We start from the raw sequence: 23,225 nt of genomic DNA, 5'->3' as shown, positions 1-23,225 counted from the left end.
ACACCCCCCCTCCAATTCTCTCCCCCCACCCACCCTCAATTGAAGAAAAGATCCACAACAGAAACCTCTGGGTCTTTACTTCACTTGATACAGGCAAACCTGTTGGGTTACAGAGTTCACAGATTAACAAAATACATTGTTACCTATATAATAGTTTGGGCAAAATATTGTCTTGGCATGGGATTAACAGTTTGATCTAAGAGGTGAGTGCACACATGTGTGTAGATATTGTTGTGTGTGCTGCCTTTGAACTCATGTTTGGTTAGATTATATCAAAGCTGTTTTTGAAAATAATTTATACAATGCCCTTTCAGCCATACCTGATACTATAATCCAAACAATAGAATCAATTATATTGTTTGGACTATACAGTGATAATGCGGTCATTGGTCTTGCTTGTCCATTGAAAATGTCTTTGTCACAAATTATAAATAAAACATGTTCCTTCCTGTTCTTGGAAAGCCACTCAATGACTATATTATTAATATTTTATTTATTTATTTATATCCTGCCTTTTTCCCAATACTGGGACTCAAGGTGGCTTTACAACATTAAAAACTTGTACAGTTAAAACATATAAATGGAAATATACAAAAGTTAAAAATATAATTAAATCATCAATAATATTAAAATTGTATAAAATATCAAAACATTAAAAAAGACAACAACAATATAGACAATAGTATCAATCCATCATATTCTCACAGGTCCAGACTATCTATCCCCAAACGCCCGCCAGAACAAATAAGTTTTTGCCTGCCTGCGGAACCATACCACTCTCGCCTCCCTGGGAAGGGAGTTCCAGAGCCTTGGGGCAGCCACAGAGAAGGCCCTCTCCTGTGTTCCCACCAGGCAAGCCTGTGATGGTGGCAGGACCACAAGAAGGGCCTCCCCTGAAGATCTCAAGGCACGAGCAGGCTTATAGGGGAGAGTATGGTCTTTCAGATAACCTGGACCCGAGCCGTATAGGGCTTTATTGGACATGACCAGCACTTTGAATTGTGCCCGGAAACAGACTGGGAGCCAGTGAAGCTGTTTTAGCAGGGGAGTTGTATGCTCCCTGTAGCCAGCCCCAGTCAACAGTCTGGCCGCAGCTCTTTGAACCAGCTGAAGTTTCCGAGCACTCTTCAGAGGCAGCCCCATGTAGAGTGCATTACAGTAATCCAAACGGGATGTAACTAAGGCATTTGTTACTGTTGCCAAGTCAGACATCTCAAGGAACGGGCACAGCTGGGGCACTAGCTTTAACTGTGCAAATGCACTCCTGGCCACCGCTGAAACCTGGGCATCCAGGCTCAGGGCTGAATCCAGAAGTACACCCAAGCTGCGAACTGTGTCTTCAGGGGGAGTGTAACCCTATCCAGCACAAGCTGAATCCCTATTCCCTGACCAGGAGCACCTCTGTCTTGTCTGGATTAAGCTTCAGTTTGTTTGCCCTCATCCAGTCCATTAGCCGCCTTGGATTCCTTAAGGAGGAAAAAAGGCGGGATATAAATGTAATAAATAAATAAAATTACTGCTGACAGACACCGGTTCATCACCCCAACAGCTTCCTTGGAATTAGATGGAAAGGAAAAGTAGAGTCGGGTGTCATCAGCATAGTGGTGACACCGAACCCCAGAACTCCGGACAACTTCCCCCAGTGGTTTCATGTATCTGTTAAATAGCATGGGGGACAAAACAGAAGCCCGAGGAACTTCCAATGGCCAGAGAGTCAAACAGAAGTCCCACAGGACCACCTTCTGGGTGCGCCTCTCCAAGAAGGAATGGAGCCACTGTAAAACAGTGTCTCCAAGTCCCATCCCAGCGAGGCAGCCCAGAAGGATACCATGGTTGATGGTATCAAAAGCCACTGAGAGGTCCAGCAGAACCAACAGGGACACATTCCCCCTGTCTATATCACTTAGCTGACCAAGTTAGTGGGGATGAATTGTCACTCTGATGAACATTCCTTTGCAGAGCGCAAAATAACATCTTTGTTATAGTTTACATGGTTCATGATCTTGGTCACCTTTTCCTGTGTGTATCTTTCTCCCCTTTTCCCTCTCCACAATGCAAAGCAACTAGAAAAGAGTTCCTTTCTTTTTCTGTTGTGTACTTTAAAAGTTTTGTGTACAAGACAGTTTTGAGGAAAAATGATGTATTGGCTTACTGAACTTCAGACCTTCCTTGTACTTTGGGCCATTCAGTAATCAAAAACTTACAAGTGACAATTCTTGTTTTCTGTGTGTATTTCTCTAGGTGACTCGTCAGATATTTGTGAATCTTAGGCTGTATCTTGTTGCTACTCTATATTTTTTTTCTGGTCTCTTGCCAATATATTCACAACTTTCTTCTGCTTTTCCAGTTAGAATAGTGTGGCTGATTAAGTAGAAAAAAGGACATAGTGGGAAGAGCTCCAAAAATGCAGATTGCCCTTCATGATATAGTGTGTTAGTACATACAAAGCTATACATTAAATGGGTATTTTGCACCACTGTGAGGAATAGTACTGGACTCAAGGCTCACATAAGATTAAATGGGACAGTGAAAAAGGCCTGGATTTTTCCTACAATCATATGGAAATATTATTGTTTATCAGTTTTATTCACCTTGCCCTGTACTTACTATCAGCTAGCATGTGCAGCTGGTGAGTCGGATCAATATGGTGAGTACTTGCCAGCAATGATGATTTTACTGGATATCTTTAAGTACACCAAAGCATGAATGTTTATTAAATATGAAAAGGCCCAGCAATAGGACGTTTCAAAGCAGGAAGGGAACAATCCTAAACATAGGACCCAGAATTATTCACACTCTCTGTTTCATTCTCACTGTTTCTTTCTGGGCTCTGCATTGGTTTGGGAAAGTGGCCAGTTGACTTTGTGATTTGCCAAGTAAACACACATTGTAGTGCATTGTTGGATACTCCAGCAGACTAGAAAATATTAAATCTTGCCTGATTTTTGGCAGTGGTTATTTCACATATCTATCTATTAAAATATTTATACCCCCACTTTTCCATAAAATGCTCGAGGCAGCCTACGCCAACATAATTTAAAACTATATAATCAGTAAAATTAAAACAAACAACATTAACAGAGAAACAAAAATAAAAGTCACAGTGGCCAGAAATGTGTTCCTAGAGTTGCACTGAATCAACCTAAAGGCTTTCCCCACAAAAGTCAGGTTTTGGTCATATGCCAAAAGGCCATCAATGAATTAGACATGCAGACTTCTTTGGGGAGGGTGTTCCATAACCTAGGACTTGCAGTTGAAAAGGCCCTGTCATGCACTTCCATCCACTGGCGGTGGGACTTGCACACCAGCAGAGGAATCCCCACTGTTATCTCAGATCAGAGGTAGCAGTGGGAATCATCATAAGGCAGCTTCCTGTGTTCCTCTGAAGGGACAGATCTAACTTTCTGCTGACTAGAACATTAGTATTTCTGTTTTCATCAGTTCCTTCCTTGTCTGTCCTCTTATCTATTTATAAGACCTGTTCCTAGAGTGCTCAACCCTTTATTTTGAGTTTGGGATGCTAGTGGCCTTGTTCGCATGATCAAAACAAGCCACTTGTTCTTATGTTCTTGGAACATAAGAAGAGCCCTGCTGGATCAGACCAAGGGCCCATCTAGTCCAGCATTCTGTTCACACAGTGGCCAACCAGCTGTTGACTGGGAACCCACAAGCAGGACACAAGCAAGCTGCGGTGGCTTGTTTTAATCCCTGGTGCATGCCGGGTGCCATTTCTCTAATTACTCACCTGGGCATAGCTTGTTGTGTTGTCTGAACTAGGGCAGCATGGCTTGTTTGAGGGTGAAACAACCTATGGGTTATTTGAAGGTCTCCCCCCACCTTTCAAACAAGCCATGCTGCCCAGGTTCAGACAATATGACAAGCTGTGCCCGGGCAGGTAGTTAGAGAAATGGCACCTCGCATGCACTGGGGATTAAAAAAAAGCCATCGTGGCCTGTTTGTGCAAACTGGCCCTAGGTATGCATTGAGTTTATTTTAGATCAAACTACTATTTACACCTGCAGAACGACTAGACTATTTCTGGGATGTCCTCTTTTTTTAGGGAGTGGAATGGATATTGTATGTTCTTCTAAGATAACTGGAATGCACAGTTATTTTTATATATATGAATATGAGATAACCTATTTGGTCTTATAATATAGGCCATGTCCTGTTTTGGCCTATCATGTTGCTTCTACCACAGCCTTCTCCAACCTGGTGCCTTCCAGATGTTTGGGACTTCAACTCCCATCAGCCTCAGCCAGCATGACCAGTGCCCAGGCATGCTGGGAGTTGTAGTCCAAAACATCTGGAAGGCAGCAGGTTGGGGGGGCTGTTCAAATATTTAAACTTGGGAAATTGTAGCCCATTTTAAAAAACTCAAGCAGAAAGTGTCTTTTGCTCTTTCATTTTTTCACTAGCCTTTCATGTTCAAAGACCCTACTTTCTGGCAATTCGTTCTGTACACGTTGTTCATAATATGCTAGTAGACCAGACTGAAATCTAGCAATGCTTTTTTACAAATGCCTTGTCATGTTGTAATATAGCAGGGATAGGCAAACTGGTGCCCTCCAAATGTTTTAGACCACATCTCCCATAATCCCTGAACATTGGCCATGCTAACTCGGGTTTATGGGAGTTAAAGTCCAAAATATCTGGAGGGCACCAAGTTGCCTAGCCCTGTAATATAGGAATAACCTCCAAAGAATTGTGTGTGGAAAGGGGTGACGTGGGCAGGCAAAATTAGGAAGCAAAGTCCTTCTTATCCTTGGTGTTTTCGGAGTAGGCTGTGATTTTTATGTAAGCCTGGTCATCCCTCAGCATTTGCATGAGGCCTCTGTAGGTACTTTGGTAGGGAGCTAAATTGTGCTACCTGAATTGGTCCCAAAGTAATGTATGCGAGTAGTCTTACTGTGATGTGCTGGGCTTGAAAATCAATATCTACTAATCATATGCTGATGGATAAGATGCACAGCAATGTATCAGAAGAGGATGTATGTTTGCGGATAAACATCCATTTTACTTTGCTGCTCTTTGTGAACTTTCTGAGCAGCAACAGTCCACTTGAAAATCAATGATAGTAATTTGCATAGTTTGGTTAAAGTGATGTCTTCTCCTACAGTTATTTCAACCCTTCTGGTATCTTTATTGACAATTTCACATAAACACGGGATTTCTGCCCCTTCATTCAAGTTTTGGGGATGAAGTCCTCAGTGTTGATAGAGATATTATTGGTGATACTTTAGATGTGGATTTGTAAACACTGTTGTTGAAATGGATAGGCAGTGATCAAATTTGTTCACTTAACAATCGTGTTTATATTTCCTAGCAGTAGCAAGGATGAGTGCCACTGTCCAGTTTTAGTCAGACTTCCCATTCCATTATCCATTTGCAAGATCTTGGATCTTGTTCTAATGGAGAAACTTATTCACCAGCATAATCATTCATGGGGAAGACTAGAAAGAGAAATATGCCATGCAAATTACTTGTACTCCAGAGCACAAATACCTTCCCTGGTGCAGATACTTACTGTGGGCTGAAAAATTATCGTTGTTAACAAAGTGGCTACTAGTAGGACAAACTGTATTGACTTTCAGAGGCTGGCAGAATATTGAGAGAGATGAAAGAGGGAATGGGCTTACTTTTGGATATGGGGGTATCAGAACTGGCACTGTAAGCAAGCCACCATGTGGTCTGCCCCGGCCTTGCTGCTTATTTCTCCAGCGCTACTGCTACAATGGCTTCTCCTCAGATTTCTTTGTCACCTGGGATTCTGAGGAAGTCAGACAGGGATGAACCGCAGCAGTTGGGGTAGCTCCAGGATATAATGGTCTTTCAGCACTGGTTCATTTCATGCCCTCAGAAACAGCCTGGTAGGCTCTGCTGTGGGTGAGGCCAAGTTCTGCTGTTGATGGGAAAGTGCAGATAATAACTGTGAAGGTGGGGGAATGTAATGGGTCTCTGTGCACAGATCCCTGTTATGCTAGATTTCCAGTGTATGTGGTGTAGGCTGCCACCTATAGAAGAAAAGAGAACACTGCCCCAGAAACACTTCATGCTCAAGATGCATATGCTGAATGTGTGTGTGCGCGCGTGCATGTGTGTATATATATATATAAAAAGGTAAAGGTGTCCCCAACCAGTCGTGTCCGACTCTAGGGTGTGGTGCTCATCCCCGTTTCTAAGCCGAAGAGCCAGCGCTGTCCGAAGACGTTTCCGTGGTCATGTGGCCAGCATGACTGAACACCGAGGTGCACGGAACGCTGTTACCTTTCCCGCCGAGGTGGTACCTATTTATCTACTTGCAATTTCTTGCTTTCGAACTGCTAGGTTGGCAGAAGCTGGGACTGAAGACAGGAGCTCACTCCGTCACGCAGCACTTGGGTCTCGAACTGCTGTCCTGCCGACCTTCCAGTCTGCAGTTCAGCGTCTTAACCACTAAGCCACCGCGGCCCCTAACATATATATATGTATGTATGTATGTATGTATACAACTTATTAACTTAACTAGGTTTTAATAATTTTTTTCTTGTAAGGTGTGTGGCTTTTGAAAAATCAGATTTTTGAATTTTCTTTTGAGAAGTGATTTAAAAGTAATTCAAAAAGTTGAACTGCTTTCCAGTTGGTCTTGATTTCTTCCCTCTTGCCTTTAGGGTGAGTCATGACTTCATGTCCTGAGCTTGTGGATTCCAAGGCTGAGCTTACTGCTTTGCTGGAGCAGTGGGAGAAAGAGCATGGCAGTGGACAAGACATGGTTCCTATCCTTACTCGGTAAATACGTTTATTCAAAAGTATTATTACACAAAGTATACTATACCCAGGGGTTCCTAACTTTTTTGAGTTGGTGGGCACTCTCATAAAATGGCTGCCTTGGGATAGGTTTGCTCATTCATAAATGGCTGCCATGATGGGCATGTCCAATGACAAAATGCTCATTTCCCAGAAGGCAAACCAGTGAGACTAAAAGAAAAGTTATCTTGCCCAAGAACCTAAGTACAAGGCAGAGATGGAGTTTGAGCTCCAAAACACAAAACCATTCTGTTGAACTCTAATAAAATTAGTACTGAATGGTAGCACTTTGTTTTGCAGCACAGCAACCTCCCAGCTTTAATTTTTTTTTAAACTATCTTAGGAATTTAAATTGGGAGAGGCAGGGAGCCTGCTGGGCTCCAAGAGAGGTGTCTGCAAAAAAAATTGGTGCCCATGGGCACCACATTGGAGACCCCAGATATACTAAATCCTACTTATAATCTAATTACTGAATATCGAGGCTTTGGGAAACAAGGAGGGCAGAGCATCATAAAACCAGTGAGCAAAATGGACTTGAGAGTTCTCCTTGCTGCCCATACATAGTAACGGAATATAGCAGTTGGATGATACTTCTCGGTGTAGAAGCCCAACAAGTAGCAAAGCTAGGCAGCCCTTAACACAAACACTTTTCTACTGTTTCCTGCATCTCTGTGTTGGTGGCTTCCTCATTAGGGCAGCCTTTGACCATACATAGTAAGACCGTGTGGTTCTCAGCATCATAGATCTTGTTTCAGCAGGATACAGCCCTTCAGTCTGCTACTGCTTTCCTTTGCTGTCATCTAGAGTACAACTGGAACATGGGTGGGTTTTGTAGTCATTAAGCAAATTAAATGTTATGGAGCAGCCCTTGGGAGGGGGAGTTCAAGTGCTCATATTTTTTTCAATCCCTTTCTAGAATGTCAGAATTGATTGAGAAGGAGACAGAAGAGTACCGCAAGCGAGATCCAGATCCATTTGATGATAGGCACCCTGGTGAGAAGTGATGAGAGTATATGCAAATTCAGTATGACTTCATTCTCATTTGTATTTCAAAAAAAGTGATAGAGAGCACAGAAGATAGACCACAAAGTCATAGCTCCACAAAATGTATCTGCTATTCCTGCAGCTCAGGCTTCCATTTAGCCCTACACAAACTGCAACAGCTGCTTTAGAGAAAGTTCCCTTACATGCACTTTAAGTATACCCATAGGGTGAAAATTGTAGGTAAACCCTTTCTCTGGTGCTCCTGGCTGGAAGTTGACCAATTAATTGGACCAGATGATGAACCCCTTCTACTTTGAAGCCTTCAGTTCTATGGGTGATATCCTTAAATCAGCATGGTGGCAATATATGCAACTAAAACACTTAGCTGTTTCTTTGGCCCTGCGTCTCACGGAACTTCTGAAAACCCTTTGCTGCCCAGTTTGGATGTAGTCTAGCAGGGGTTTTAGCCAGTGACATATCTTTAAACAAATTAGAAATAAAGTGAAGCTGGACTTAAAATGCATTACAAGAGGCCTGGAATAAAGAATAAGAGTGCCTACTATCACCGAGCAAATGCAAGGCAGTTCTCCAACTCATTAAAACCTCCTAGTTATATCTTAAGGTTGACCCAACAAAAATTACTGATGCATGCATACTGGATGCCATGAAGATCATCTGATAAAAACATGAGGGATTCTTCTTTATGCTGGAGATGTCACACAGGTCAAGGCATGATATGCCATATGATGTGGAACTGCCTAGCTGTGTCTTACTTTTGGATCAATGTTATCAGATGGATTAAGTTAGTGTTGCAATCTTCTCTTCCTTTTTCTGTGTATGCTGTACTTTTCATTATATCCTGACCACTTGGGATTTACCAGCAGCTTGGATTAGGGGGCTAGCATTAGGCAATCAAAAGATTAATTTCATAAAACTGGGAATCCCAGTATTTACCTTCCATTGACTTATAGATGGAAGCTTTTTCTAATGTGATGATTCAAGAGTTCATTATGCATTAAAAAAAATAGAATCAGGAATACATTAGGCATATAAAGTACTTAGCTGGCCATTTGGAGTTAATATGTTGAGATTTTTTATTAACTCTACATTCAATTTCTTGGATAGTTTAATGAGAAGAATTATTGCTAGTTCAGTAATAATGTATTATAGCATCCAATACATTTTTAAAATGTTCGTAACATGTTATGCACCCCTCTCCCCCACCCTTTGATAGTTTATTCTGTGAATTAGATACTTCATGCCATACATAAACAAGGTTGCTTATGATGTGGGGTAATTTGTTGTTTGGGTTTGTTTGTTTGTACTGTATAATCTTTTTTTTTTTAAGTATGTGGTACAGAATGCATTTAGGGGAAAGTGGAATATGAAACATCTTTTCATTCTTAGCCAAAAAACTTAGCATTGGCTAGGTAAACAAGGTATATTTCAGTTAGCCACACTGAGTTTTTAAATGTTTTATACTTTACTTTCTTTGTATCGCTGCTACTTATTTTTTCTTATCAAGTGTGGGTGACTAGCTGACATTTTTGTCCGTCTCTTCCCAGGTCGGGCAGATCCAAAATGTATGCTTGGACACTTGCTGAGAATACTCTTCAAGAACGATGATTTCATGAATGCAGTAGGTTTGCCCTTTACATTTATCCGTAGATTTGTACTTAGCAGCTGGTAACCGTTACCATTTCTATTACTCAATCATCTTTTTGCTTTGCGAAGAGGTGGCAAAGTATTTTTTTTCCCTTTTAGGTTCACTCTGTTGAATCAGGAATGTAACCTCCATCAACTAATTTACAATCGGCCTCAGCCTAACTTTTACAAATCATGATGAGAGCAGCATAAGAGAGTCTTCTGTTTGTTAACTTAATATGTATCTGAAGTGTCATCTTAGAAAAATGGCACTCTGGACTTTCTTTTCCGCATCTAGAAAAGTGCAGATTAAATGTTGTTATTAAAATTACTGCAGGCTTTGTAGCCTGAAAGGATTTGTAGACAATGACAAATATATTTAGGACACAATCCTATGCATGTTTAGACAGAAAAAAACCCTACAGCTCCCAGGATTCCCCAGCCAGCATGGCTGACTGGGGAATGCTGGGAGTTGTAGGACTTTTTTCTGTCTAAACATGCATAGGATTGTGCCCTTAAACTCTTATTTTATTTAGCTCTAGTTTAGATAGTTTTTGTTCGATGAGAATAAAAAAACAGATGCATTGGCGAGATTGCATGACTAGGTAGCTTGTTACACCCACATATGATATCTGCAGTGCAGTCTTATGCAGAAGAAAGTCCAATTGATTTCATTGGGACTTACCCTCAAGTAAGTGTGCATAGAATTGCATTATAAATGTCTTATCTGTTTCTTCATTTCTGTATTATTATGAGAATCATAAAGGCCTTTGTTGCAATGCTTATAGTAAAGTTGAATACCAAAGGAATCCTACTTTTTAAAACTTTTTATTAAATGTTACTGCAGCAACACAATATGTAAAGGATATAGGCTCGGATCTTAAGCTCTTGTGAGTGGAATTCTGCTAATGGGATACTCCTGCTGGTGGGGGATGGGATGGGGGGAGGAATAGAGGTGATTTTCAGCCATTCTCTTTGCTTCCTGCGGCCTTGTGTCCTCCAAATATTTGCTGCGGAGGATTGGGGAGCCCTCTGGAGCAGTATGCGAAGTGACACTGAGGGCTGCTGGGGAAGGAGGAATTGGCGAAAAATGACTCCACCCTCACTTCCACCAATGGGAACCTCCGTTGGATCAGAATCCTTTCTGTGAACAGAAGGAGCCATTTTGTGAACAGAAGGACAGCCAAGGATCCAGCCATAATAAACCATTCGTTCAGAATAAGGAATAAAATCTTTAATATTTCTTGCAGTCCAAGACTGCATGTTTAAACAACTTGTTTTTTCCCTCGTATATACCAATATTTTAAAAAAAGAATGAAAAGACTAGTTAATCCTATTCCTGGTTTCTTCTCAGCTGGTGAATGCTTATGTGATGACAAGCAGAGAACCGCCATTGAATACTGCTGCCTGCCGACTCCTTTTGGACATCATGCCAGGGCTGGAAACTGCTGTTGTCTTTCAGGAGAAGGTATCAGATGTAATAAGACACACATTGAACCATCATGTTCAACATTTTAGCAGTTCCCACACTCCCTTCTCTACTTCCTTTCTTGGTGTGGTCTGTATAGTTAAGATTTTATATTTATATTTTTTGTAGTTACCAGTTTGATATTTCTAGAGACCAAGAAAGACAGATAGATAACAGCTACGTTACAGAGCAACTGGGTTGAGAAGCCACACATCTACTCTTCAGGGCACCTTGTAGTCATTGTAGCAGCCTTGCAAATAAGATCACAGAACTTACTAGCCTACAAAAGTTTTTTGTAGCCTGTCTAATGATAAATATGCAAATTTTAAAACATATTTGCTAAATAATATTAGTAATTTCAAACCTTAAAAACACAAAAGTTCAACCTAAGAATGTGTGAAGTAATAGATGGACTGTGAGCATTAGTAAAATCCATTTTCTACTTTATCAGTAACCATAAGCCATCCTGAATAGCTCTAAACAAAAGTAGTTTTCAGAGTATTTTCTCTTAAGCAGGCTGCACCTTCTGCAAAGGTTTGTTGAAAGAACTTTGCAAGTTTACTCATGAGCAGCCCATTGACCTCAGCGTGACTTCTGGGCTGTTTGAGAATGGCTGCATTCAGACATTATGTTGAGCCTGGAATCTTGGCTTTGTAAACCTCAATATGAACAAGCAGCATGCTGGACCATGCAGCTCATTTGCTTCCGCTTTGCTTTCAGTTTGTACAAAAGGGGTAAACAAACCAGGAGGTGGTATGTGTTATGCCTGAACCTGGGATTATAGTTAAATGCACCCAAACGAGCCAGGATTCACCTGATCTTCACTTGTTTGGGCGCACCGAACCATAATCGTGGATTCAGCTGTAATGCAAAACTGGTTTGTTTACCCGCTTGCGTGAAGGGAAGGGCAAAGCAGGAGCCAATGGTCTACATGCACTGTCATGCTGCTAATTCATATTGTGGTTTATTAAGGCAGGATTTCTAGCTTAATGTGATTTGCCGGACGTGGCAAATGCAACTTTCATATGCATGCAACTTCCAACTGCAATAAGAAGCTGGTGACTGAAAGTGAAATATTTTTGCCGTGAATTCTTGAACTATATATGGCCAAGATCCAAAGAATGAGAAGTGTTTAGAGAGGGAACCTGTGCACACCCAGCGTTTTCTTTGATGTTTTTCTGCAGTGGTTTGTACTTGATGAAGAGGCACGTTACTGTTCAGGATAAAAAGTTACATCCTTGACCAGTAGGAGCTCCTACAGCAAAAAATATCACAGGCAGCTGTGGCTGAGATGCCATTTTCCCTGATATATGCATATCTCTACTTTAGAGTCTGACTGTGTTAGCAGTTCCATTTGCCTCATGGACCCTAGAGGTTCTACTGCTAAATCTGAAAACTTGCTGGAACAAAGCACATTGGTACTTAACACTAATATAAGTACACTAATATAAAGTACACTAATATAAATATGGTCTAACTACTGTGGAGTCAGCGTAAGTGCTTCAAGATTACTGTGGAAAGTAATCCACATTAAGCAGTATTAATTGTTCTGGCTTGAAATATAAGATAACTTCAAGGTAAATTCTTGGTGAAAAAATTCATTTCACTTTGTATTGGGGTAGTTTGAATTGTGATTTGTATAGACTGTGGATAAAAGAATTTGAAGTGCCTGGTAATGTCTGACCTCCCTCCCCCCTCCTGCAACTCTAGGAAGGCATAGTCGAGAATTTGTTCAAATGGGCACAAGAAGCTGATCAGCCTCTGAGAACATATGCAACTGGATTGCTGGGAGGTGCTATGGAGAACCAAGATATTGCTGCCAACTACAGAGATGAGAATTCTCAATTGGTAATACCCATGTCAAATACCCCACCCCCATTGCAAAACAAGTGCTTGAAAAATGTGATCGAACTGAAGACCTTAAGACTCTTATTGGACTCCTGCATCACATGTGATTTCAGAAGTCACAAAGAATGTAGTGAAATTGCAGGAAAGTTGGACATCACTACTGTATAGTTATTTTCATACTACTTTGCAAATGGAGGAAATAGCTTCATATCAGTGTATTAGTTCTTGCAGTTTTGCTCTCAGTTGGATATTTATAACTCTTCTATAGTTGGAAGTGTGATTGGTGTGGTTTGTTCATTTCAAAATACAAATTTGAAATGGGAGTAAATGGGATGAGTTTTTAAATAATAATATTAAATTTATATTCTGCCTGACTACCAAATGGTGCTTAACAATAGCAGTTAAAAAAAAAAAAACTACATAAAACTAGAGCAGAAGAAAACTTTGATAAAATAAGTAAAACCAATAAAATAGCCACTTAAATTGAAATATTTACCATGTCAGTAAAACAGGATAAAGGCCTGCCTGGCGGCAGAAGGTCACAAGAGATGGTCTCTATGGCCACTTTAAGTCATGGTGTCTTAATAAGCTACTCACAGTAGCTTATTTTTGAAATAGTCCACGATGCCCCACCACATGACCAGTCTAATAAGCTACTATCTGTAGCTTATTAAGCTACTGTGCCTAATCTGACCTATCCCCCCAGCTTCTGTCTCACTCCAGTCCTCCTGCCTGAACAGTGCCGCTGTTTCACCCATTCATTACGTTGCAGCAGGGGCTACAAGGAGCGAAATCTCGGTCTGCACCAAAAAGGCGGTGGCACAACTAAACCCTTGGAAGTTTGCAGCTTTGGGACCAAAGTTCACACAGAGCCTCTCCTGGGGCAGAGGGGCGGGGGGAGTACCATCAAAACCCTGTGCAATTACCCTAAAGGAGGGAAAATCAGGTGCACCAAAAAGGGGTGGCAGCGGCTATAACACCTTGGAGATTTGCAGAATCTGGACCAAAGTTGACACACAGCCTCTCCTAGTCAGAAGGCACATGATGCACTATTAAAACTGAACAATTACTCCAGAGGAGGGAAAGTCCTGGGTGCACCAAAAAAGGGGGGGGTGGTTATAACACCTTGGAGGTTTGCAGGATCAGGACCACAGTTCTCACACAGCCTCTCTTAGTTAAGAGGCACTCAAAACCCTCAATTGTGCATTTCCTCCTTCTGAAGAAACAAGGTTGACAGGTACAGGGAGGGGTGGGAGGGGGTACCTCCCACCCCTCCCCATGCCTGGCTCTCTCACTTCCTCAGAAGAAACAGGCGCAGCAATTTTTTAAATGTCTTTTGTGCAAGAACGGAACAAAGATATTTTAAAAAACATTGAAAGCTGGGCTGTGGTGGAGTGGGCTTGGGGGACACCCAGAGGGCTTCCTACTGGGGTATACTGTCCCCCACCTCCACACATCGCCTTCTCCCCAAAAATAGCATTTCCCCACTGCCCGGCTGAAAGTTCCCTAGCACGGCTTGCATTTTAAAAGGCAACCCGTGAAAAGGGCTCTTTCAGCCAGGCAGTGGGGAAATGCTATTTTGGGGAGAAGGCAGTGGGGGCGGGGAAGCATGCCCCAGTGTTGGGAACCCCTCTGTGTGTCTCCCAACTACAGCAGGATGTGGCATCCTGCTGGGAACCAGATCTTTCAAAGTGAGGTGGAGGTGAACTTTCGCTGCTTGAGGTTTAAAATACGAAAGATCACCTCCACCCCACTTTCAAAGGCCCAGTTCCCAGTGTGTGCCCCATCCTGCCATGGTTGGGGGACAGAGGAGTTTCCCAACACTTGGGCATGCTCCCCCCTGCCATACAGCCCCCTCCCCCCAAAACCATTTTTCCCCAGCCCAGGTAAAGGTTTCCTTTCCTGGCTTGCCTTTACCCTGGCTGTAGGAAAATATTTTTAACGGGGGGAAAGGCCTGTTTGGGGAGCATGCCCCAGTGGTGGGGAACCCCGCCCCAGTGGTGGGGAACCCCGCCCCAGTGGTGGGGAACCCCGCCCCAGTGGTGGGGAACCCCTCTGTGTGTCTCCCAACCATGGTGGGATGTGGCACCTTGCTGGGAACTAGGGCTTTCAAAGTGGGGTGGAGGTGATCTTTCACATTTTAAACCCTCGAAAGTTCGCCTCCACCCCGCTTAGAAAGACCCGGTTCCCAGTGGGGTGCCATATCATCTCATGGTTGGGGGACACACACAGTGGTTTCCCAACAGTGGGGCATGCTCGCTCCCCCTCCACACACCACCTCATCCCCCCCAACATTGTTCCCAGGCCAGCTGAAAGAACCCTCGTATGACTTGCCTTTTAAAAGGCAAACCACCAAAGGAAAGCTTTACCTGGGCTGGGAAGAAATTGGTTGGGAGGGGTGAAATCCACCCTCCCACCAAGGACTGGCTTGCCCCCACAGTTCTTGGTGGGGTGGATTTCACCCGGTTCCCCCCAATTTTCAGCTTTTTTGTTGTTGTTCTTGGAACTCATTTTGTGCAAAATGGGTTCCAAGAACAAAAAAAGGTGAAAATGGGGGGGGGGAATCCACCCCCCCTCACCACCAAGGAATGTGGGGGCAACATAGTCCTTGGTGGGGTGTTGGATTTTGCCCCCCCCCCCCGGTTTACACTAGGAGAACTTTGAAAATCTAATCAAAGTGAATGGAGCAATGAGTCTCCCCGCTGCCGTGGGTCCTGGTGGGTTATGCAGTGTTAAACAACCCTCACAGAACCCATGGGCTGTTTTAGGATTATTGTTTAAGCCTTGCATAACCCATGGCCCCTGGGTTTGAGCAACATGACAAGTAGCACTTGCAGCTTGAATATTTAGTATGGACACTGGCATGTGCTGCAACCCATCATGGCTTAAATAAGCTACTATGGGCTGTTGGTCATGTGAACGAGCCCTATATAAGCCTCTCTCCCCTAGCTCCAGTTTGATCTGCTTCTCTTCAGTTGGTGGGATAATTACAATGGGCACTGTTTGGGTTTGCAATGCAATTGTTTATATGTGAACCAGCTAGGGATTTTATTATATTTAGTGGTATATAAATGCCACAAATAAATAAGTAAGTAAGTTATTGTGAATATTTAACATTTTTAAATAGTATCCATTCCCTGCCCCTCCTGCCTTTGTTCCTTCTTTTGGTAGGCAGGGAGTGAAGGGCACACAGGGGCTTCTGTCTAATCAGCAGGTCTTTTCTGTGGTGGTCCCCAAATTGTGGAATGCCCTCCTTAGAGAGGTCTGCCTGGTACCTACTTTGTTGACTTTGTGGCACCAGGGAAAGATCTTTTTATTTTCCCAGGCATTTAAAAAGTATTTTAAACTGTTCCTTGTTTGATTTTTAATGATATGTTTAATGCTGCATTAAAAAAATCTTTCCCCATGTTTTAGCTGGTTGGATATTTATCTCTTCTTTTAAAATTATTGTTGCTGCGTTTAAAACTTTTTTAAAAATTGTTTTAGTATGTTTCATCATTGGTTTTATTGTATTTGTATGTCCTCCTGAGCATTTTGGCTATAAGTCGACTCATAAATTGAATGAATGAATGAATAAAATACAGTGGTCTATGGGCAGTTTGATTTGAATTGACTGATTTATGTGACAGAGATGTATACTCATCTTTCTGTAACAGGTGGCATTTGTGCTTCAGTGCTTGCGAGAGCTGCAAGTCCATGAAATGAACACAAAGCATGAAAATAAGCGGCCCAGCCCTCGAAAAGTGCCATCAGACCCTCTGCTGCCTTTAGATGAAGAGGCTGTGGACATGGATTATGGGGAGATGGCTGTGGATGGCGAGCAGGAAGAAGTGGCAGGGGACATGGAAATCTCGTTTAATCTTGACTCAAATCACAAGACTAGTAGTCGGGTGAACTCAGCCATAAAAAAATCAGGGAAGCAACATGAAAGAGAAAATTTCCGGAAAGCAAAGCAAAAACTTGGCTTCTCTTCAGAGCCAGAAAAGATGTTTGTTGAGCTGTCCAATAGCAGCTGGTCTGAGATGTCTCCTTGGGTGATTGGAACAAACTATAATCTATACCCTTTGACCCCCGCTATAGAGCAAAGACTAATTCTGCAGTACCTGACTCCCCTAGGGGAGTATCAAGAGGTAGGTATTTTTAAAATAGGGGAGGAAACAGGTGACCTCTGGGGTCCTTTTATGAAGAAATTAAATTGTGCTAGGAAGAACATAATCACTTCAAGATCTGTCTTGGACAGCATACCAAGAGCATGTAAATGAGGATTTGGGATGAAATTTTGTTTCCTCAATTTATTGTCCTTTGTGGCTTGTTCGTCTTGAGACAAGGAGGTGTTCTATAATAAATCAAACATATTAATGAGAATTCACTTTAAAACTCAGTTGTATAATCTTTTCAGCTCTGAGTGACGCTGGCTTGGTGGGGCCACACGTGCACAAACATGCACACAACCCCCCCCCCCCCACACACACACACGATCCTGATGGCTCTTTCATCACTGCTAGCAGCAGCAGGGGAAGAGTGATCTGTACAAGGGCCTCTGGGGGAGGGAGTGGAGAGTGCAGGTGGGAGGAAATTCAGTGGCGGGTGCAGGGCACCCTTGGGGGGCTGCAGTAAAGGCCTTGGGCTGCAGGTTATGCACCCATAATTTAAAAGAAGTCTTGAAGGAATTGAACAGGGAATGACTCTTGTTTCCCTTGGCCTGCCATCTTAATCTAAAAATATCAGGAAGGAAATAGTTAGCTGAACAGTAAGAAATACAAGGTAATGTTTACTCAGCAGAGTAAACTGTCCTCATTATTTGTTTGCAGTTGAAGTTAGGGGTAGGGGAAAGATTGACATTGAAAATGGGCCCCTGAATTTTATTTTATTTTTGTGTGCAATGAGCAAATCTTTTACTTCTCTCATCAGCTGCTCCCCATCTTCATGCAACTTGGATCGAGAGATCTGATGATGTTCTATATTGATTTGAAACGGACCAATGATGTGCTGCTCACTTTTGAAGCCCTAAAGGTAAACGACAGCCCAGCATGCTGCTTGTTAACCAGTGGTGATACCGTGCCGGTTATTTGTTCTATGTCAGTCAATGAAAGGAATAATTTTGGTCCTGCTTATCTGGTGGAGTAACTAGTGCAGAAGTAGCAATCAACTTTGAGTATATGCTTTTGCTCTGTGAGTTTGATAAATCCACCCTTCCTCTTTGCTGTTTTGTCATAGGGTCAGGGCATACCCTTTGTGTGAAATATTTTTCCTCTCATTGCTTTGATGGCCCTGCCATTCACCAGAGTTCCGCTATGCTAGGCCCACAGATATGTAACAAAAGGCCTGATGTTTTGGAGCAGATTAACTGTGGGTTGATATTGTTTCCTTCTAATTCTGGCTTTGCTGTGATTACTTGAATACATTTCTTAACTTCTCTATGCTCCAGATCCCCAGCCTTTTTGATTCAGTCATAAAAAGTGGTCCTTTAAGGCAAAATTATTTTGCAGTGTTACTATTGGATGAAGAGGTGCAGGGAATGCTGATCAAATTTGCAGATGACACAAAATTGGGCGGGATAGCTAATACCTTAGAAGACAGAAACAGAATTCAAAGTAATCTTGATAGACTGGAGTGCTGGGCAGAAAACAAAAGAATGACATTTAATTGGGATAAATGCCAAGTTCTGCACCTAGGAAAAAGAAACCAAATGCACAGTTACAAGATGGGGAATACGTGGCTCAACCACACTACAAGCGAGAAGGATCTTGGAACTGTTGTAGATCACAGGCTGAATATGAGCCAACCATGTGATGTGGCTGCAAAAAAGGCAAGTGCTATTTTGGGCTACATTAATAGAAGCACAGATTCTAAATCCTGGGAAATACTAGTTCCCCTCTACTCAGCACTGGTTAGGCCTCATCTGGTGTCCAGTTCTGGGCACCGCGCTTAAGAAGGGTGCAGACAAGCTGGAGAGGGTTCAGAGGAGAGCAACAAAGATGATCAGGGCACTGGAAACAAAGCCCTATGAAGAGAGACTGAAAGAACTGGGCATGTTTAGCCTTGAGAAGACTGAGGGGAGATATGATAGCGCTCTTCAAGTACTTGAAAGGTTGTCACAGAGAGGAAGGCCAGGATCTCTTCTCGATCATCCTGGAGTGCAGGACACGGAATAATGGGCTCAAGTTACAGGAAGCCAGATTCCAGCTGAACATCAGGAAAAACTTCCTGACTTAGATCAACACGACAATGGAACCAATGACCTAGGGAGGTGGTGGGCTCTCCCACACAGGAGGCGTTCAAGACAAGGCTGGACAGCCATCTGTCAGGGATGCTCTGACTTAGATTCCTGCATTGAGCAGGGGGTTGGACTCGATGGCCTTGTAGGCCCCTTCCAACCCTACTATTCTATGTTTCTGTGATTCTGTTCCTTTCCAGAGCCTCTTTGTGGGCCAGGTAAGATGTCAAAATAAGTGATGTGGTTCCAGAGAAATGTGCTATTGTGGTACCTTGAATCCTTCAAATCCATGGTGCTACATTCAGAGAGCATCATATTATATTATTCTGTTCTACTGCTTGTGTGTGTCTGTCTCTCCATTGAAGTTAATGGGACGTAAAATTGTTTTCTTCAAAGTTCTGATGTTGCTGCATGCCTTGAGATGAAATAGCAGAACATGGTCACTGCTTTCATACTTAGCTCTGGAAGAGAGAGGAACGACTGCCCCTTGCTCGGAAGCTTTTTTGTTTTATCTTGAAATATATGATTAATATTCCAAGCAAAGTTTGTGTTTTTAAATATTGGTAAATTTCTAATGGTTGTGTATTAGTTGGAGATAGAGCTTTATAAAGTTGATAGAGCTTTATAGGTGCAGGAGTTGGAAAGTGTTCTAATATATACCTGGGGTACTGTTTTGCCATAAGGGGAAAGATGCAGGCGAAGAAGGCAATCTCATTATTCCTTTGCCACACTGCACAAATCATACAAAAGAGCATTTCACTTGTATTTGCTGAGTGCTGAGAGGTGGCTACTGATTTCTACATTGACTTTGTGTTTCCATCCACAGTATTTGGCATCACTGCTGCTCCACAACAAGTTTGCAACAGAGTTTGTTGCTCATGGAGGTGTACAGAAGCTATTGGAGATTCCTCGTCCTTCCATGGCGGCTACAGGGGTCTCCATGTGCTTATACTATTTGTCTTACAATCAGGATGCCATGGAAAGGGTAAGATCCTATTCTGCCAGGGTAGGTTCTAAATACTTCTAAATGTCTGGAGGTTCTGCTTGCAGTAGATCCCTTATTGGTTGGATCCTCACAACCCTCTTTTTTCGCATGGGGTCTGGAATTATTACATGATATCCTTATCCTAGTGTCTCTAGCATGGTGTCTGTGGGCACTAGTGTACCCATGGACACATTAATCAGTGCCCACAAGGCTTCCTTGCCCCTCCTGATGTTTTTTAAAAAAAGATTTACCTGTGTGTGTTTCTCTGAGTATCACCAGTTTGTCTTCTGTGAAATGTGTATTTTGTTGTGCTTTTTTGCGGGGGGCGGGGGGAATACCTGATTTGGTATTTGGGGTTCAGACTCCACCTGTGCCTTGTAACCTGGCCAAAAATATGAGTACTTGTTTCTGGGCCCCATCACTTTACTTTGTGTGAAATGGGAGTTGGAGCAGAAAACTCTGGATGCAAAAAAGTGGTTTTGTGTTTTCAAACTCAGACCACACCTCTGCCTTGTACTTCAGCAAGTTACTTTTCTTTTAGCCTCACCAGTTTGCCTTCTGGGAAATGAGTGTTTTGTGACTGACCATGCCCACCATGGCAGCCATTTTGTGAATGGGCAAGCCTCCTTCATGGCAGCCTTTTTGTGAGAGCGTGCACAGTATGCTCTCAGAATTCCAAATATTTTCACTGGCCCAAAAAGGTTGGGGACCCCTGTAAGCTAATCATTTGATGTTTCCATCCCATGTTGGCTTCTCCTCATGCTAGTCTCAACATACTCAAAATGGGATAATGGTTTGTCCATCATCAGTAGATTGTTAGAAACTGTCATAATTCAGACAAAGTGGTGATCTGATTTCAGTTTCAGCTGTGAAGATGTACACCTTGACGGAAACCTCAATGTGGCTTTGATGTCTGCAGAGACTGTCTCATTAACTTCAGTGTTAGGAGACAGTTTTACATGTTCCTTCCCATTGTATGTGTCATGACATTGAAATAAACGGGACAAGCCACACGGTCATAGAACTCCATCCAGGTCCCTGTTCACACACAAACCAAACTATAAAAGAGAAAAGAAATGATAAGAGACATACAGCGTGACCCATCCCTGAGCTGATATTGGGCTAGCTCTTTTTAAGACATGTACAGTATATCCAGGGCTTCTGAAGGAATACATGAGGGACTGAAAACATCCTTGTGATGCCTCTCAGTCTGCATCCTAACGGTAGCTCTGTTCAGGCATTCAAAACTTGTAAGCATGGAGGGGAATGGGGGACATGCACTCCGGTCCTGCCCCCTCCACTTGCGACCTCCCAGTGTTGACAGTTGTGTAGCTCCCATACAATCGGGAGCTCTGACGGGGCAGGTTTTCCAATCGCACAGAGCCTTATAACGGTGTACACGTTGAACGCGGTAACGTTTCTGCTGCAGAGCTTCCCTGTCAACATGGAGATGTCACAAGAAGAGGAAGTCACGTGCGGCCCTACTTCCCCTCCATGCTTACAGGTTTTGAAGCCCGAGCAGGGATTGTGTTGCATGTCTTTCCAAACTTCGCTGCGACTGTTTTCTCTGTTCTTGGCTCTTCAGCATAGATTGCACATGTTCCTGTTAAATGCCTGGGTTTGTTTCCTTCAGTCGCTGCTTTCTTTTCTAACGCTGACGTCACTGTTCATCATTACATTTGTATCCCAATCATCCTCCAAGGAGCTTTTTCAGATACAAGAATCCAAAGAGTTTCAAGAAGTGTGTAATGGCTGTAACTGAGATTGCAAGTGCCCAAATGACTAGATAACCCACTCACTGCAGCAGTCACCATGGGCATTAGCTAAGGGGTAAAGCAGAAGCCCCCAGTGTGTTGTTTCCATGAATGGAAGTGAGGATTGCCATTGCATTTTCTTGTTTTGCAGGTATGCATGCATCCCCATGTGTTATCAGATGTTGTCAACTACACCTTGTGGTTGATGGAGTGCTCTCATGCCTCAGGCTGCTGCCATGCTACCATGTTCTTCTCTATTTGTTTCTCATTCCGTGCAGTCTTGGAGCTCTTTGATAGGCATGATGGCTTACGGCGCCTAGTTAACTTGGTAAGTATGATAGCAATGTTGTCCCATATTTTCTCAGAACTGCTACCTTCCTTTTTCTTGAGGGGAGTTGGGTGTTCTGTGACACTGGCAGGTGTCGCATCTGAGCTGGCCCCACATTGTGCAAGTATTTGCTTTTTTGACTATTTACTAGGTACCTTGCTTTTCTGCAATTGAATGGACAGAGGAAGCAGCAGGAGTGCCACACATTTTGGGATGTTTGCCACACAGTTATTGGGCAACAGTGCATTTTGGGATGTTTAGTTTCCCCTATGGTTACTCTCTCTTCTATTCACACTTCATAGATCATACATTTCAAAGATTCTCAGGGAGCAAATTGATGCTAGTGGTAAAACTAGTAGTAACCTTTGATGCTAACTTATTCTTAAAGTGTACTCTTAAAGAGAGAGCCTAGGGTCTCTTTGTTGACAAGATGATCAGTTTATTGAGGTGGCGTCTTTCCTCTTCATAGCAATAAGACTAGAGAGTTTTGTTACTGCAATAAGACTAGAGAGTTACCAGTGAGGATGAAGTCACCTACAATGGCATAATGCCCCTTTCCCTGTTCTTTTCCTGTTTCTGTCCTTTTGGGTGTGTTGCATAATAGCTTTTTAAGTGGATATTGATCCACTTTAACTGCAGATGAATAAGCCATGGTTAGTTTTTTCAGAACTGCTCTGTCAGGTTGCTTGTATGTTGGAAAGTTCTGACAACAGTATTAACACAGCTTCTTGGTGCACAGGTTCCTTTGGCTAAAAGCCTTTCCTTTGAATTAAAAAGGGAGGTAATGAGCCTTTAGGCATTAGGAATGAAATGATGGCAAAGATGTTTCTTTCTCCTTCTAGATTAGCACTCTAGATATCTTAAACCTGCAAACTCAGGGTGCGCTGCTGAGTGATGATGAGATCTTTGCTAGCCGCCAGACTGGGAAACACACTTGCATGGCCATGCGCAGGTATTTTGAAGCTCATCTTGCCATCAAAGTGGAACAAGTGAAGCAGTCACTCCAGCGCACAGAAGGTGGAATTCTGGTCCATCCACAGCCTCCATATAAGGTAAGTAGTGTGCTTTGTTAAGGAGACGAACTTCTTGCGCCTGCCACCCTTGAAATACTTTCTCAATAAAGTAAATAAAATCTCTTTTTATCAGTGACATCTGATACATCAAGGACTTGGCTACCTTTGTTGATGCTTTGTGAATCTCACAGACTAATT

The 23,225-nt window shown here is 42.7% G+C and overlaps 1 protein-coding gene across 3 annotated transcripts in view; it reads left to right on the top strand.

Moving 5' to 3' along the window:
* DCAF1 (DDB1 and CUL4 associated factor 1) overlaps window positions 1-23,225 on the top strand; it is a 59,969-nt gene that overhangs the window by 6,591 nt on the left and 30,153 nt on the right. For 2 of the 3 annotated variants that reach the window (XM_084839673.1, XM_084839671.1), the window contains exons 2-11: window positions 6,651-6,768; window positions 7,703-7,779; window positions 9,336-9,409; window positions 10,769-10,882; window positions 12,593-12,730; window positions 16,387-16,860; window positions 17,642-17,743; window positions 19,774-19,932; window positions 21,838-22,014; window positions 22,857-23,066. In XM_084839673.1, coding sequence (XP_084695799.1) covers window positions 6,659-6,768; window positions 7,703-7,779; window positions 9,336-9,409; window positions 10,769-10,882; window positions 12,593-12,730; window positions 16,387-16,860; window positions 17,642-17,743; window positions 19,774-19,932; window positions 21,838-22,014; window positions 22,857-23,066 — 1,635 coding nt within the window. In that variant the 5' untranslated portion in view covers window positions 6,651-6,658. Of the gene's footprint in view, window positions 1-6,327; window positions 6,468-6,650; window positions 6,769-7,702; window positions 7,780-9,335; window positions 9,410-10,768; window positions 10,883-12,592; window positions 12,731-16,386; window positions 16,861-17,641; window positions 17,744-19,773; window positions 19,933-21,837; window positions 22,015-22,856; window positions 23,067-23,225 lie in introns of all 3 variants that reach the window. The other variant, XM_084839672.1, reaches the window with a different exon arrangement.

Source organism: Heloderma suspectum, chromosome 2, assembly GCF_057233095.1.
Source record: "Heloderma suspectum isolate Gila_16-S chromosome 2, 16-S_ref, whole genome shotgun sequence".
Classification (NCBI taxonomy): domain Eukaryota; kingdom Metazoa; phylum Chordata; class Lepidosauria; order Squamata; family Helodermatidae; genus Heloderma; species Heloderma suspectum.
Note: the sequence above shows the minus strand (reverse complement) of the source record. Positions and strands in the feature narration are given on the sequence as shown.